The sequence below is a fragment of the Branchiostoma lanceolatum genome, chromosome 3, assembly GCF_035083965.1.
Source record: "Branchiostoma lanceolatum isolate klBraLanc5 chromosome 3, klBraLanc5.hap2, whole genome shotgun sequence".
Lineage (NCBI taxonomy): Eukaryota > Metazoa > Chordata > Leptocardii > Amphioxiformes > Branchiostomatidae > Branchiostoma > Branchiostoma lanceolatum.
The window spans coordinates 25,059,034-25,071,568 of NC_089724.1; the positions used below are offsets into that span (position 1 = coordinate 25,059,034).

The 12,535-nt window shown below is 43.0% G+C and overlaps 1 protein-coding gene across 1 annotated transcript; it reads right to left on the minus strand.

Moving 5' to 3' along the window:
• Window positions 1–3,289: 3,289 nt before the first annotated feature.
• On the minus strand, window positions 3,290–12,314 carry LOC136431190 (antiviral innate immune response receptor RIG-I-like). Its single transcript, XM_066422485.1, has 16 exons — window positions 11,867–12,314; window positions 11,422–11,472; window positions 11,190–11,243; window positions 10,702–10,890; window positions 10,349–10,451; window positions 9,710–9,965; window positions 9,011–9,173; window positions 8,741–8,833; window positions 8,301–8,455; window positions 6,650–6,785; window positions 6,140–6,379; window positions 5,540–5,707; window positions 5,323–5,396; window positions 4,839–5,005; window positions 4,317–4,511; window positions 3,290–3,729 (listed from the first exon to the last, which is right to left on the minus strand). Exons 1-16 carry the CDS (start codon window positions 12,141–12,143, stop codon window positions 3,504–3,506), a joined length of 2,547 nt encoding a protein of 848 aa, XP_066278582.1. The 5' UTR covers window positions 12,144–12,314; the 3' UTR covers window positions 3,290–3,503.
• Window positions 12,315–12,535: the final 221 nt, after the last annotated feature.

Here is a 12,535-nt window from a genome sequence, read left to right on the forward strand (position 1 = left end):
TACAGGTGTACCTCTCTTACCGTTTCACACAAGTTTCTTCATTTACTTCGTCATATGTTAAGATATGCCCAAACCAGAGAGATGTTGCCCGGTGTACATCTGAAAAGCTTTAAAAGCAAATAGTGTAATGTCTTGCACACGTAATCCCGATTATAAAAAGCCGGTTTCTTCTGTTTGTGTTTTTGTGAACTGCGGAGTTGATATGTTCACCATATCTCCAGAAGTGTCAGGTTGTTCTCGAGCAGCAGCGGACGTTTGAGACCTTCCATCCCAGCAAACGTGCCCTTCCTCAGAGTCTCGACATTGCTTCGCCAGATGACCAGGGTAGATACCTGTGACAACTTAGCAAACGCCCCTACTTCAATCACCGTTATGTTACAATCCACATACCATAGCCTACAATCTCAGCCACATGGGATCTGAGAGAGGATCTCTGCCTTTTCAGTGCCTAGGTTACGGACGTCGTCGTCCACTATCATAAGGCTGGTTCTCTCTTGACGGCTTGTCATACACATCCATCAACAGGATCTTGGGAAACACAGATGCGAACACGCAGACAAAACCAACAAGAGTACGAGGGACACAAACCTCCGGTTCAAGCTTTTATTCATCACCATGAGGATCAAGTGAAATTAAGCCAGATCGCGTGACTTACGTTATCGTTTTCTTTCTTAATATGCTTTCAAATGTACAGCAAAAGCATCATGATGATTTACAAATATGTCCTTTGTCGACCACAGTGATAAAAAGGTTATAGCATAAGTTGAGCATTTGGAAATATTCTTTACCATTGTTCAACGTTACCTCCTACTTGTCCCATTAATTGAGAGGGGGCAGAAATGAATATTGCCAACATGGCTGCGAAATTCCAAGTCAAACTTTAACATTTGAGTTATTTTCAAGAATAGAAAGTAAACCATTTATTTCAATGTGCATCTGATCTGAATGATAATAATGACAATGTGTGTTTTAACACATTTCAATGATAGATACATTTCCGTATATACAGGTGAGTCCGTTAAGACATGATGTAGTAACACGTACAGAGAAATTCTTTGGGGACGTTAAGATTTTAGGTAAATCTGAAATATGTATAAGAAAAATACATCTATTTCAACAAACGTCTCATATCACAATGATTGTCTATGTCAGTATACATATATATATGCCTCTAGCAATATCGTTCTCACAAGAATACATTCAAAAAGCAAAAAGTCTCAAAACAGCAGCAAAAGCAAGTGTCCCCATTACATTATAATAGACCCCTTTCCAAATACCGCGGCCATTTTGAATCCAGGCCGAGCGCACGTGGTTCGAGGGCGGGAAAAGTCAACACCCGGTAAGACCAAGCCAGCGGTAAGGCGTCCCCAATAGAAACCAGCGTTGAGTCATCTTCGGCGGCGAGATGTTCTCCTTCTCGGTGAAATCCATCCATATATTTGCATGGCACAAGTAGATGATATTGTTGTGGACACTTGGACTCGATATCGGCCAGTAAAATTGTGAATTTCTGCTCCTTTTCCACAGTTCCTGCCGGGATGTTGAACGCGCGCTACAGTGATCGAATGCTTATATGTTTACACCGCGTGCTTGTAGTTTCCCTAATAATGTTAGCTTAAGTCGAGAAAAATCCCACAAAACAAACACTTTTCGGGCTGGGATCCTTGTAGCTAAGTTTAGGTATGACTCTTGAGCCTTTTGGTTGTCGTGACAATGCCAACATCATCTTGAAATTACATTAGTTTGAGGGAGGGCCGTGTTTTCTGTGCAGCGTTACATCGACTTCGCTCAGCAATATCTGACATTTCCGAGGAATTTAATCCCACAAAAAAGACATTAAGATATAGGCTTGAGTTCAATGTCCTTTTGGGTACAAATTTGGCAGCATTCCGGCGGCTTTTAGACGATCTTTTCGGATTCCAAGAATTTAGTCTTGCGGACTCCAAGTACGTGAGTGAAGGTGCGTTTTCCACTTTATCTGACGTTTCTTTAAATCATTTTGCGCGGCAATATTTCAGATATCTGTTGACCGGATGGAACCCAAAAAACGTTAGATAATATTGACTTGAGGAGGGAAGGACCTCAGGCCGATATTTTTCCTTTTTTTTGTGGGGTTTCATCCTGTGGAAATCGAAAATATTTCCGCGAAAAGTGATGTAATGAAACGCTACAAAGAAAACACGCCCCCTGCTTCACTCACGAACTTCATCAAAATAATCTTGGCACTAAAATATCGTCAAAGTCAAAGGAGCCACCGAAGTTTCGTCAAATTTCTATACTCGCAAAGCCCTCAAGCCTATATTTTCACGTTTTTGTAATATCATCCGACGGAAATTAAGATATTACGGCGCAAAGTGAAAACACTCCATCTTCACTCACGTACTTTAGGTTTTGATATTTCAGAAAACTCGTCAAAAGAAGCCGCTGAAATTCTGCTAAATTCCTAACAAGAATTAGACTCTACCAGTCTCCACGGGTTGCTGGGAAAATAGTAGCAATTGGCCAAATAGAGTCAAATGTATGAAGGGGGTCGGCTATGGAGATGGGGTCCAATATTGCAACCCTCCATGGCCAAAGTCCCCCGGCAAATGATCTCCCCGTAGCCGGCGCGGTTAGTCTGGTAGAGACTAAACAAAAATGACCTTAAGCTCAAGCCTACACGTCTTTCTTTGTGGGATTGCATTCAGCGGAAATGTCAAATATCGCCATGCGGGGCGATGTAACAAGAAAGAAAGGAAAAGTTAGACAGAAAAGAAAGAAAGGCTAGACAGAACACACGACCCCCTCTCAACGCGTGTTTTCCCAGGCGAAGTTGGCATGGACCAAAATTACGGTCACAACCGGTAAAATTCTGTATATGTCTATCTAAGTAGCTATAAGGATCCCAGCCCGAAAAGTGTATGTTTTGTGGGATTTTTCTCGACTTTAGCTAACGTTATTAGGGAAACTACAAGCACGCGGTGTAAACATATTAGCATTCGATCACCGTAGCGCGCGTTCAACATCCCGGCAGGAACTGTGGAAAAGGAGCAGAAATTCACAATTTTACTGGCCGATATCGAGTCCAAGAGTCCACTACAATATCATCTACTTGTGCCATGCAAATATATGGATGGATTTCACCGAGGAGGAGAACATCTCGCCGCCGAAGATGACTCAACGCTGGTTTCTATTGGGGACGCCTTACCGCTGGCTTGGTCTTACCGGGTGTTGACTTTTCCCGCGCTCGAACCACGTGCGCTCGGCCTGGATTCAAAATGGCCGCGGTATTTGGAAAGGGGTCTATTGTATGTACCTTTTAGTTCATTGTTATATTCTCCCTGCAATTCAGTTATTGTAACATTCCTTAGCTTCATTCTTACTCTGAAATCCCTACCCATATAATATAAGCTGGTTTACGCTAATCGAACTTTACAGATTCAACCTGGGAAATGGAGACGGCATAGGTAATGATCTGCTATATCTAAAGTTAAAGTTACAAAGTGTAGTACATCAGTAGTTCATCAGTAGTACATCTCTTCTTCCTCCTCAGAGTCTTCTTCAGGCGTTGTCAGCATACCGGAAATGTCGTCAGGGGTGATGTCCTCGACGTCAAAGGGAGCTTTTTTCCACTTCCGGCAGGTCAGTCTCGTTCCGTCCGGTTTCTCCAGGACGAAAGACTCGATCTTCAGGGTTGGGAAGCTGGCCTTTCTGTACACCATCTGTATTCCCCAGTCTTGTCTGCAGTTCCTGTAAAGAAATGCATGTTGATTAACTGTGATCCGTTCACCCTAAGTTTGTATTTGTGTGTTTGTGTGTTTGTGTGTTTGTGTTTGTGTGTTTGTGTGTGTGTGTGTGTGTGTGTGTGTGTGTGTGTGTGTGTGTGTGTACGTGTGGGTGGGTGGGTGTGTGCGTGTGGGTGCAAGTGTGTGTGTTCTTCTACCATTATACAAAGCAACATTGCAATGCATACTCGGGTGCTGCGTTCATTGTCTCTGGGACTAGGAGGGTCGCAGAGCCGTGCATGGGTAGGTGGTGAAGTCTGTCGTCTTTGATTGCCTTGTTGCGGAGTGTGATATAAAGAGTGCACAATGTTCAAAAAGAATATCTCTACTCTTTGGAAGGAAGCATGTCTTTAAGGAGTCTCACGTAGACATTTGTGATAACCACGGTCTATCTGAGCATCCCTGGCTGTCTGCCATTCATGGCCAAACCAATAATCAAACATACCAATTCGTAACGAAAACCGGATGCTTTCATTGCTGGAAAAATGTCAAAAGTTTCAAAGTCATTCGTTTGGTGATAAAAGAATCCGTGTCACTGGTGATGTTTCTTACTTGCAGTACACCTTTCCGTTCATTTCCCAGTCGTCAATCTTCTTGGGTGGGTGGGGTCTGATGATGATCCGTTGGGGGAAACTTTTTTCCACCACCACGTGGTGAACCTCCTTGATCTTGCGGAAGTCGCTGACATTGCAGGCAAACTCCTTGCACTTTACACAGAGCAGCTTCATCCCCCTCCCATGGACTTTCCTACATCGGAAAAGACAGCAAATTAAAGCGATTGTTACGACTCGATTGGTAGCGCTATGAACGGAGGTGTGGAACGCCACAGGACATCAAAAGTTTTAAGTAATCATATCAGATGGAAACATTTGTCACAAAATCGTGGACTCTTTGCAGACGTTGCATACGTGGGTATATGTAAGATCCACAATCTAAGAAAGAAACCATTCGCTCGTCAATGGTAATATTGAATCTATAAGACAACAAAATCAGAATTATTTCCACCTCCTATAAAGTTGATGATGATGAAGTAAATTTCAAGCAATAGAGATTGGCCTAACTGCTGCAACCTACTTGGTTTTCCTCTCCAACTCCTTCAGTGCCTTCGCGAGGTCTCTCTCCTTCTTGGACTCTTCTTGCAGACGTTGGACCTCCTTTTTGAATTCGCCATGCTTCTCCCTCTGCATGTGCCACACATCGAGCATAGCCTTCTCCATCAGCCTCTCCCGAATGGTGTTCAACTGGAATTTAACATTTTTAAAGGTATGAAATGGGCCGTTTCATGATACAGTTCTCCCAGTTCATGTTAGAATGTTTACAGCTGAACAATATGTATTCTTGCAGAAGAATTTTTTGGTTCAGATCTTGATGTTTGCGCTGCTTTTGCACATTCCTTTGAAATATGATAATCACAAGGGAACTTAATACCTTACCCCGTAACATTCTTATGTGGCATACCAGTATTTTCTTCCATATTCAATCATTTACCAACATCGCTTCACGAAACAACGACAATACCATCCGAAAGGTAAGTAATTGTGCTGACTAGCTATTGTACCTTCTCCTTCAGAACATTACCGCCTTCCCTTCCAGCGATCAGCACGGACTTGCTGCCCTCTGCACGACCACGTCCTGAACAAAAGAAAAAAGTACTTTCAAAATATAACAATACTCTGTTTGATCATCAAAAAATGTGATCAAACGAAGCATGCATTTCAGTGATACAACTAGTCAGAAAGAATTCTGTGTGTCAGCATGTTGTTACGTGAGCTTACCTCTGGTCTGCACCTTGCCTATCTCGTTGCCGACATAGTCATAGCGGAACACGAAGTTGCACTTGGCGATGTCTATGCCTTCCTCTGCCGCGGAGGTTGAGATGACAATCTTGCGGCCTCCAGTGGTGAACAGCTCCAGTAGCTCCATCTGCTGATTTTGGGTCATGCCTGCAGTGAACAGGTGTTATGTGCTTAATCCTCAAAAAAACAAGATTTGAAAGATCAACCCTTCACATCTTCCTTCACTTCAATGACAGATTGGCTAATAAGAGAGGGATGCTTTCATTGGCTTCCAGGTTTCAAGTCATTGATGACAACCAACTTAAAGATTTTTGCTAATAGTATTCGAACATGTTCAGCAAACATTGAGCTATATTATGATATCAGGGATGTTGCTTCTAGAATCTATCTTACCAGAAGAGGATTTCCTTTCATCCCCTCTGGCCATCGGATTTCATAGCGGTTAACTTAACCTTCTGTATTAGGGAATAGAGCAAAGTTAAAATGAAACTTGATTGACATATATCATGAAACTAGTGATCAAGAGTGATACACAGTAAGCACTAAAAAAAGAAACAGTGATTGACAAAGCGTTATTACCTCCTGTGCTCTCGCTGGCTCCAGCGCCTACGAGCCTTCCCGGGTTGTGCTTACGGAGATCGGGGTCCTCCTTCATCCATGTGAGCAGGGCGATGGTGAGAGCGCGGGTCTTACAGAACAGCAGGCAGCGGGAGTCAGGCTTCTCTGCGTACGCCTGGAGGATCAGGTACTTCAGCTGGTCCAGCTTAGGGTTGGAGTACTTCGGATCTGCAGCATATTCCTGCAGCTTCCCTCTTGCCTCTGCCAAGGATGACACAGGTACAGGTCAATTTATGGTTACATGAATCTTACCGGTGATATAATTCTCAATCAAAATGGTTATACATATCTTTGCAACTCGTTGAATGTAATGATGCCTCCAAACAAATTCTATTCCTGATATAGATGATGATTTGCAATGACAAGCGTTATGATTTTCATGTATTCATTAGGAAAATCATGATCTATTTCAATGCTTGTAGTACATATCTCAGCCTTATTCAGTTGAACCAAGATGGAGGCGCTACGTACCTTTGAAGTGCTTCACCAGATCTTCATCGGCACCGTCAAATCCTTCATTTTGCAGACCAGTCACGAACTTATCCAGGTACTGCAGAGCATCTTTGGTCCGGGCGTCAGCGTTGATGGCGAGAGCATCCGTGTATTTCTGTAGTGAATATAACATGTCGTACGTTGAGTTTTATGTACGTAATAATGTAATACCGTGAGGGGTCAACTGCAAGAGTATCTTGTAACGTTGGGTAACCTAAATTCGGGATTTTTCCGATAATGGTTGACTGAAATCAAACTAGCAGAACAATAAACCATCCTTTTTTTCTATTATTCTGTCAGTATCATGTACTATCTTTGCACTAATTATATATATGGTAGATTTTGTCTCTAGTCGTGCTGACACCATAATATTTCAACTTCAAACTACCGTCCGCCGCACGCACAATGACGGTGCTGTCGGACAGGGGGGCACATTAATTCGGGAGAGAAGATTCGTCTTGAATATCTTACCGCTAATCACATTTTATACAGCAGCTATTCGTTCTATCCTTGGCTTGAGGAGAGTGCTATGGATATAGACGTGTCCAAGTAAAAAAAATACACGAAAAAACGGCCGTACCGCACACATCAGGCCAGTTCGGGAACAACCCGTGTGTTGAGTCGGTAGAACTTCACTCAAAGTCGGTCCATCGTCATCATCGGGCAACGTGTAACGTTACATTATTCATGGGAAGTTAGCTGGATGCCGTAGCAATGGTAATGCCACTATGTCCATGTGTTCCTTGTTGTGTTAGGAGCAAACTTTGAGGAAAATATCTTCCTCAGTTCACTATCACACGCAGCATTTAGACAAAAAGTGTTCCTCACAAACCTTTGTCGTCTGCTTAACAACAGGATTCTGGTTAACAATATGGCGGCGGGAAAATACACGTGCCGTAGGTTGTAGCAACAGAGAGGAGTTTTGATGATTGATCACACTTAGAATCCAGTTGCAGGTTAGCAAAAGAGATTGTAATAAGTTGTCTTATAAATAATTGTGTTTAGCAGGCAGGAGATGTGACATTTGTCTTATAAACCAGCGAACAACCGTGCTGGGTGATTCTCCCACGAAGCCCTCAGACTCTGTCAATAAGGGACGGAGAGTTTTTGACGTCGCCAACTTCTAATGCATGGTTATCGAAGCTTTTCAGCCAGTGTTCTGAATACGTTAGTCTATCTGCTTTGCATTGCTGGCGTTATAACTGATTTTGCATCTAGCACATATCCCTAAATACCCCGTTTTCGAAAAATCCCGACTTTAAGTACCCCACGAATTTAGGTTACCCAACGTTACATGTACATACAGTATTTCTGACTGTATTTCGCGAACGCTTTTGCAAGGGAGAGACGAGCGACCCTATCTAGTAAGTTGCGCATCCAGCAGCTGATGACCATGCTGCCAGGCAATCTTATACTAGAGGAGCAATGGGCAAGCACCTGTCAGGTATGCAGAAGTTACATGAATACCTATGCTAACTTCTATATGCTTTTCATCAATGCATACTTACTGTAAGGTCATGTAATACAGCTTATGCCTGTTATGACAGTGATAGTCTCTAAAATTCATATGGTGTCAATGACTCCACATAGTTTCACATTGGCTGGTTGGTGATGGGGCCGGGAAACTTACTCGAAGGTGTGTTGTGGCAGCGTGGATGGTTCGGCTGATTGCATCATCCGGAAGAGTAGCACTCTTCCGAGCTAGGGCGACCACCCACTGTTCATATGCCTGCGTTTCTCTCTGTCGCGGTGGCTTCAGCTCCTCTGGTGTCAGGTGCTTTGATGCTGTTGTAAAGGAGACAGATGGTTATGAATCACACCATCATATCACAATCAGGAAGAAGATGCCGAGAACGGTCGTTTTTCCTAAAGAATATATCCACTACTCCTGCGCTATGCGTAGTCAGTCCCCTTTGCTATAGGTACATATATTTGGCTTTTCTTTTACATGTTGACATGAACAAGCCCTTATGCCGAATCAAAGGTCGAACTTGGAAATAAGACAACAATGTCAGTTTTCCCGAGTCATGGCAATAGCGGTAAAGCGAGCCAGAAAGGCCTCTATCTCACCTTCTGTTGCCAGTGTCTTTTCAATGTCCTCCATGATCGTGTTTATCATATCTGCAAACGGGTCTTCGATTCGTCCACTTACAGCCTTCGTTTCTGAAAAATCAAAGTGACGTTGGAATAACGTTTAAGTAGTGACGACTTGTCTGTCTTGATACATTGTAGTATACTTAGTTATCTACATGAAGTGGCAGCTTGCACTGTTTCAGTAGAAGTTATCTACCGGGCCAGTAATGCACTGGTACACAGAATTAACATGTTGGAAATTTTTACCTTCGTCTGGTTTCTGGTTGTATATCTGCAGTTCGTCTTTGTGCTCCACAACCTGAGAAATCCAATCCGCGTCCAGGTTTGCGCAAGCCTTCAGTATGTGTTCCACAGCGTCCTTCTGACTCTTCGCCTTTCCTACACCCAGAGAAGCGGTCAGCCCGACGATCTGCAAAAAAAGGTGAACAACAAATACCGATACCGTACGGCATATATTACGCTCTGTCTGAATGTCGCACTGTAGGACCCTTGTCTTAGATTCCGGTTTTTAAATGTACTTCTTTTATCTACTAGCTTTTATCTAATTTTTGATGACTTTAGATAGGTCATAAGATTTTACCTAGTCGGTTAATGTTAAAAAGTTTGTAAATCTGACCCCAATTTGGACATGTAGTTAACTGCCACTGTCAGTTCGTGTAAGTTTTTTAATAAACCATTCATCATCATCAACAAAATACTTACAACTGACCATTGCAGCTGATACCCGTACAACCAGGAGTATTGTGTCACTATAAAAAGTTACTTCACTCCAACGTAGTGAAGTACTGTTTTTGTCTTGTATGTCTCAGTGTGCCTGTCTGTCTATCTGTGTATGTGCTGCAATACATGTACATACTCGGTGTGGCTACTTTTGTCTGTGGGGGGTGTCCCGAAACAGCAGTGTTTGGATCGTGAAGTCTGCCATCTCTGATTGCAGTACCTTACCTGTGGCAGCCTGGTGCCGGTCTTCTCCACCTTCTGCTTGATGTACCTGGTCATGATGGCGTTGTACGGGTCGTTCTTCTGGCAGTGGTGACACTCGTCAAAGATCAGCATGGAGAACGTGTCTAGAGTGATCAGCTCGTCCCTCAGGGCGTTCTCCAACACCTGTGCCGTCAGGATGATGACGTCGTAGTCGGGGAGAGTCTCCCCAACTGGAATGTCGGCGGCAGCTTCGCCACTAAGGGGCAAAATGGAGTACCTGGACAAAACAAAGAAAACAACAAAATTTAAGTCTAACTTGCCACAGAAAAGTAGACGATTGGCTACGATAACACCCTAAATTTGGAACACACATTGAGTTTTATCTTTGCTTCTCTGCGGGTCAAACATCCAGGTTCAATCGCCGGGCGAAGCGACGCGGTGACCGTTACGCTCGCGCTTGGTGGTTTAATCGGTGCTGTAGGAACGACGCACATCTTATATGTCGTGTTTCACCTCGGGTCGGGACTTTAATCCTTTATTGTCTATCGTCGGCACGCAGCCTTATATGTACAAAAGAGCATTGATATATCCCTATTTAGATAACGACGGGTGTCAGTAAATGTTCCCTTTGTACCTCACCTTATCGATTGTACTACTCACTTGGGACTCAGGTATTCCCGGAAAGCGTTGTACTGCTGTTCTACAAGCGGCACCTTGTTGACCAGGAACACCACACGCCGCTGTGCATCTACACCTGCTCCCTCTGATTAAAGATTTGTAAGAAGTCATAAGCAATTACATTAAAGAAATACATAATATGATTCTGAGCTGCCATGACAGGGGAACAGAAGGAACAGAAGTAGCAGGAGAGAGGGAGAGCAAAATAAGGTATGAAAGGTGATATTACATCATATTTCTACAAATGCACTTCCTTCTTTTTCTTCCAGTCTTCCTGAAAATTCTCACTACTGCCATAATATTGAATATTGAATAGAATTGTATCGACAGATCACCTTTGGCTGTTGTACCCTCTAGATGATCCCGAGTGATTTCGATAGCCACTCGAGTCTTGCCACTACCGGTAGGTGCACAGATGATGGTGTTCCGTCCCTCTAGTGCTGGTATTGCCAGCTCCATTTGGTAGTTGCGCATTGGAATATCCTTCAGTTTCCGTTGTTCGAGAGGCGTAATTTTTTTACGTCCTACATAAAAACGGCATGAATGTACCAGAAAGGATTACCTTTTTATGCACATGTCATTGTGATGTAAGTGCATGTTAAAGCTGAGGATTACGATAGTTTGACATGTCAAGTAAAGGCGAAAAAGCACAGTTTAGGATGAGCGTTGTATTGGTCTGGCAAGATTCTAGTTAGGGGTGGAGTTGAAGTAATTTCAGATTATGGCGATGAATCTTGACATATATTTATGATCACAAAGCAGGAAAATGAAAGTGTGAGAACAGAAGAATACAGTGGAATCTGTTCATTTTTCCTGATCCCACCGTCATCATCCTGTTTCTCAGCGAATTCTGCTGTATCGTCTTCTGACTCCACCGCTGTAACACACAGGAAATGTCATATATGAATGTGGTAATACTGAATAGCAGTAGTAAGATTGATTCGGAACAGATAGACAAAAAAACATAGCACGGGAGTTAATGGTTAAGCAATGTTGGAATTATACGCTGTTCAAACTGGACACTACATGCATTTAACAAGGTTCAGTGGACTCACCTGGTATCACCCAAGGAATATCTTCGTCAGTCTCTTCACCTGCCTTTTCCTCTGTCACATTGAAATTGAAACATGTGTATTCATTTTGCCAGTCATTGAGCAGTATTAAACAACATGATCACCTTGCGCTTGTGGAATAGCATTTACAATGACTGTATTAGTTGATTTTGGACAAAATATGATAAAAGATATTTAATATTTATCAACACTCACGTGTATGTCTTCCTTTATGTACGTGGCTTTCATTCTCAGTCTCCGTCGAGTGAAATGTTTCTTACGTTTTAATTCACTTACAACTCGCTCCTATCTTTTGCATGAGATTGATATGAAGCTACTGGGCATGCATGGACAGGCATAACACTAAGTGAAATACTAAGAAAAACAGAAAACCGATCGCGAGAAGGATGGAAAAAACTTTTTTTAAAGACATTATGCTCCTACCCACCTGTTTCCTTGAAAAGTTTTTTCCAGTGTCGGTACTGCTCTTCTAGCATGATGACCCGCACCACCAAGTCTTTCCCAACAACTGTTCGCATCTCTTCAGTGAGAAGACAGTCGGAGAAGTGAATACTGAGCTGTCCGGACCTGTAGTCTCTCCAAAACAAGTCTAGAGCTGCTAGGTTGTCTGGGACGAGGTGAACGATAGCACATCCCATCTTCACCTTAAGTAGACTTGACTTATACAGGTCCTCTAACATGTTCTCTGTCTTTGAAACAATCATTTCTCTTGGCAAAAGGCTTTCCGCATCCTTCAACAATTGCAGCTGGATTCCTCCCACTTTTCCGAGCAGTTCTAGATGTTTTTCCTTTTCATCCTTGAGTTTGTCCTCCAACTGCTGTTCGTCAGTGACCCCTGTCGCACCCTTGTCCTGGTCTTGGGGACTTTCGTCTTAATCTGAGGAACTAGCATTAGTCGGGAACTGAGAAGGCGCCAGGCAAAGAAGTGTTTGTATTGCTGCAAGAAAGGTGGACACGGGCGATAAACATAGATCATAGCCACTTCCAGGGAGACATAAAGGTGTTTCTTAGTGATAAATACAGGACAAAAATCATGTATCTAGTGCAGTTAAGAATTTACGAACTCGTGTGGTGATTATCAAAGCTTATGTTTGCC

What these genes read in the sequence shown, in the direction of transcription:
- LOC136431190 (XM_066422485.1), bottom strand. Translation starts at nt 12,143, where the DNA reads ATGATTGTTTCAAAGACAGAGAACATGTTAGAGGACCTGTATAAGTCA. An exon ending in TGAGAAACAGGATGATGACG is followed by an intron (nt 10,891 to 11,189) that starts GTGGGATCAGGA and finishes GTTTTTATGTAG; the next exon opens with GACGTAAAAAAATTACGCCT. An exon ending in CTGCCACAACACACCTTCGA is followed by an intron (nt 6,786 to 8,300) that starts GTAAGTTTCCCG and finishes TATTCACTACAG; the next exon opens with AAATACACGGATGCTCTCGC.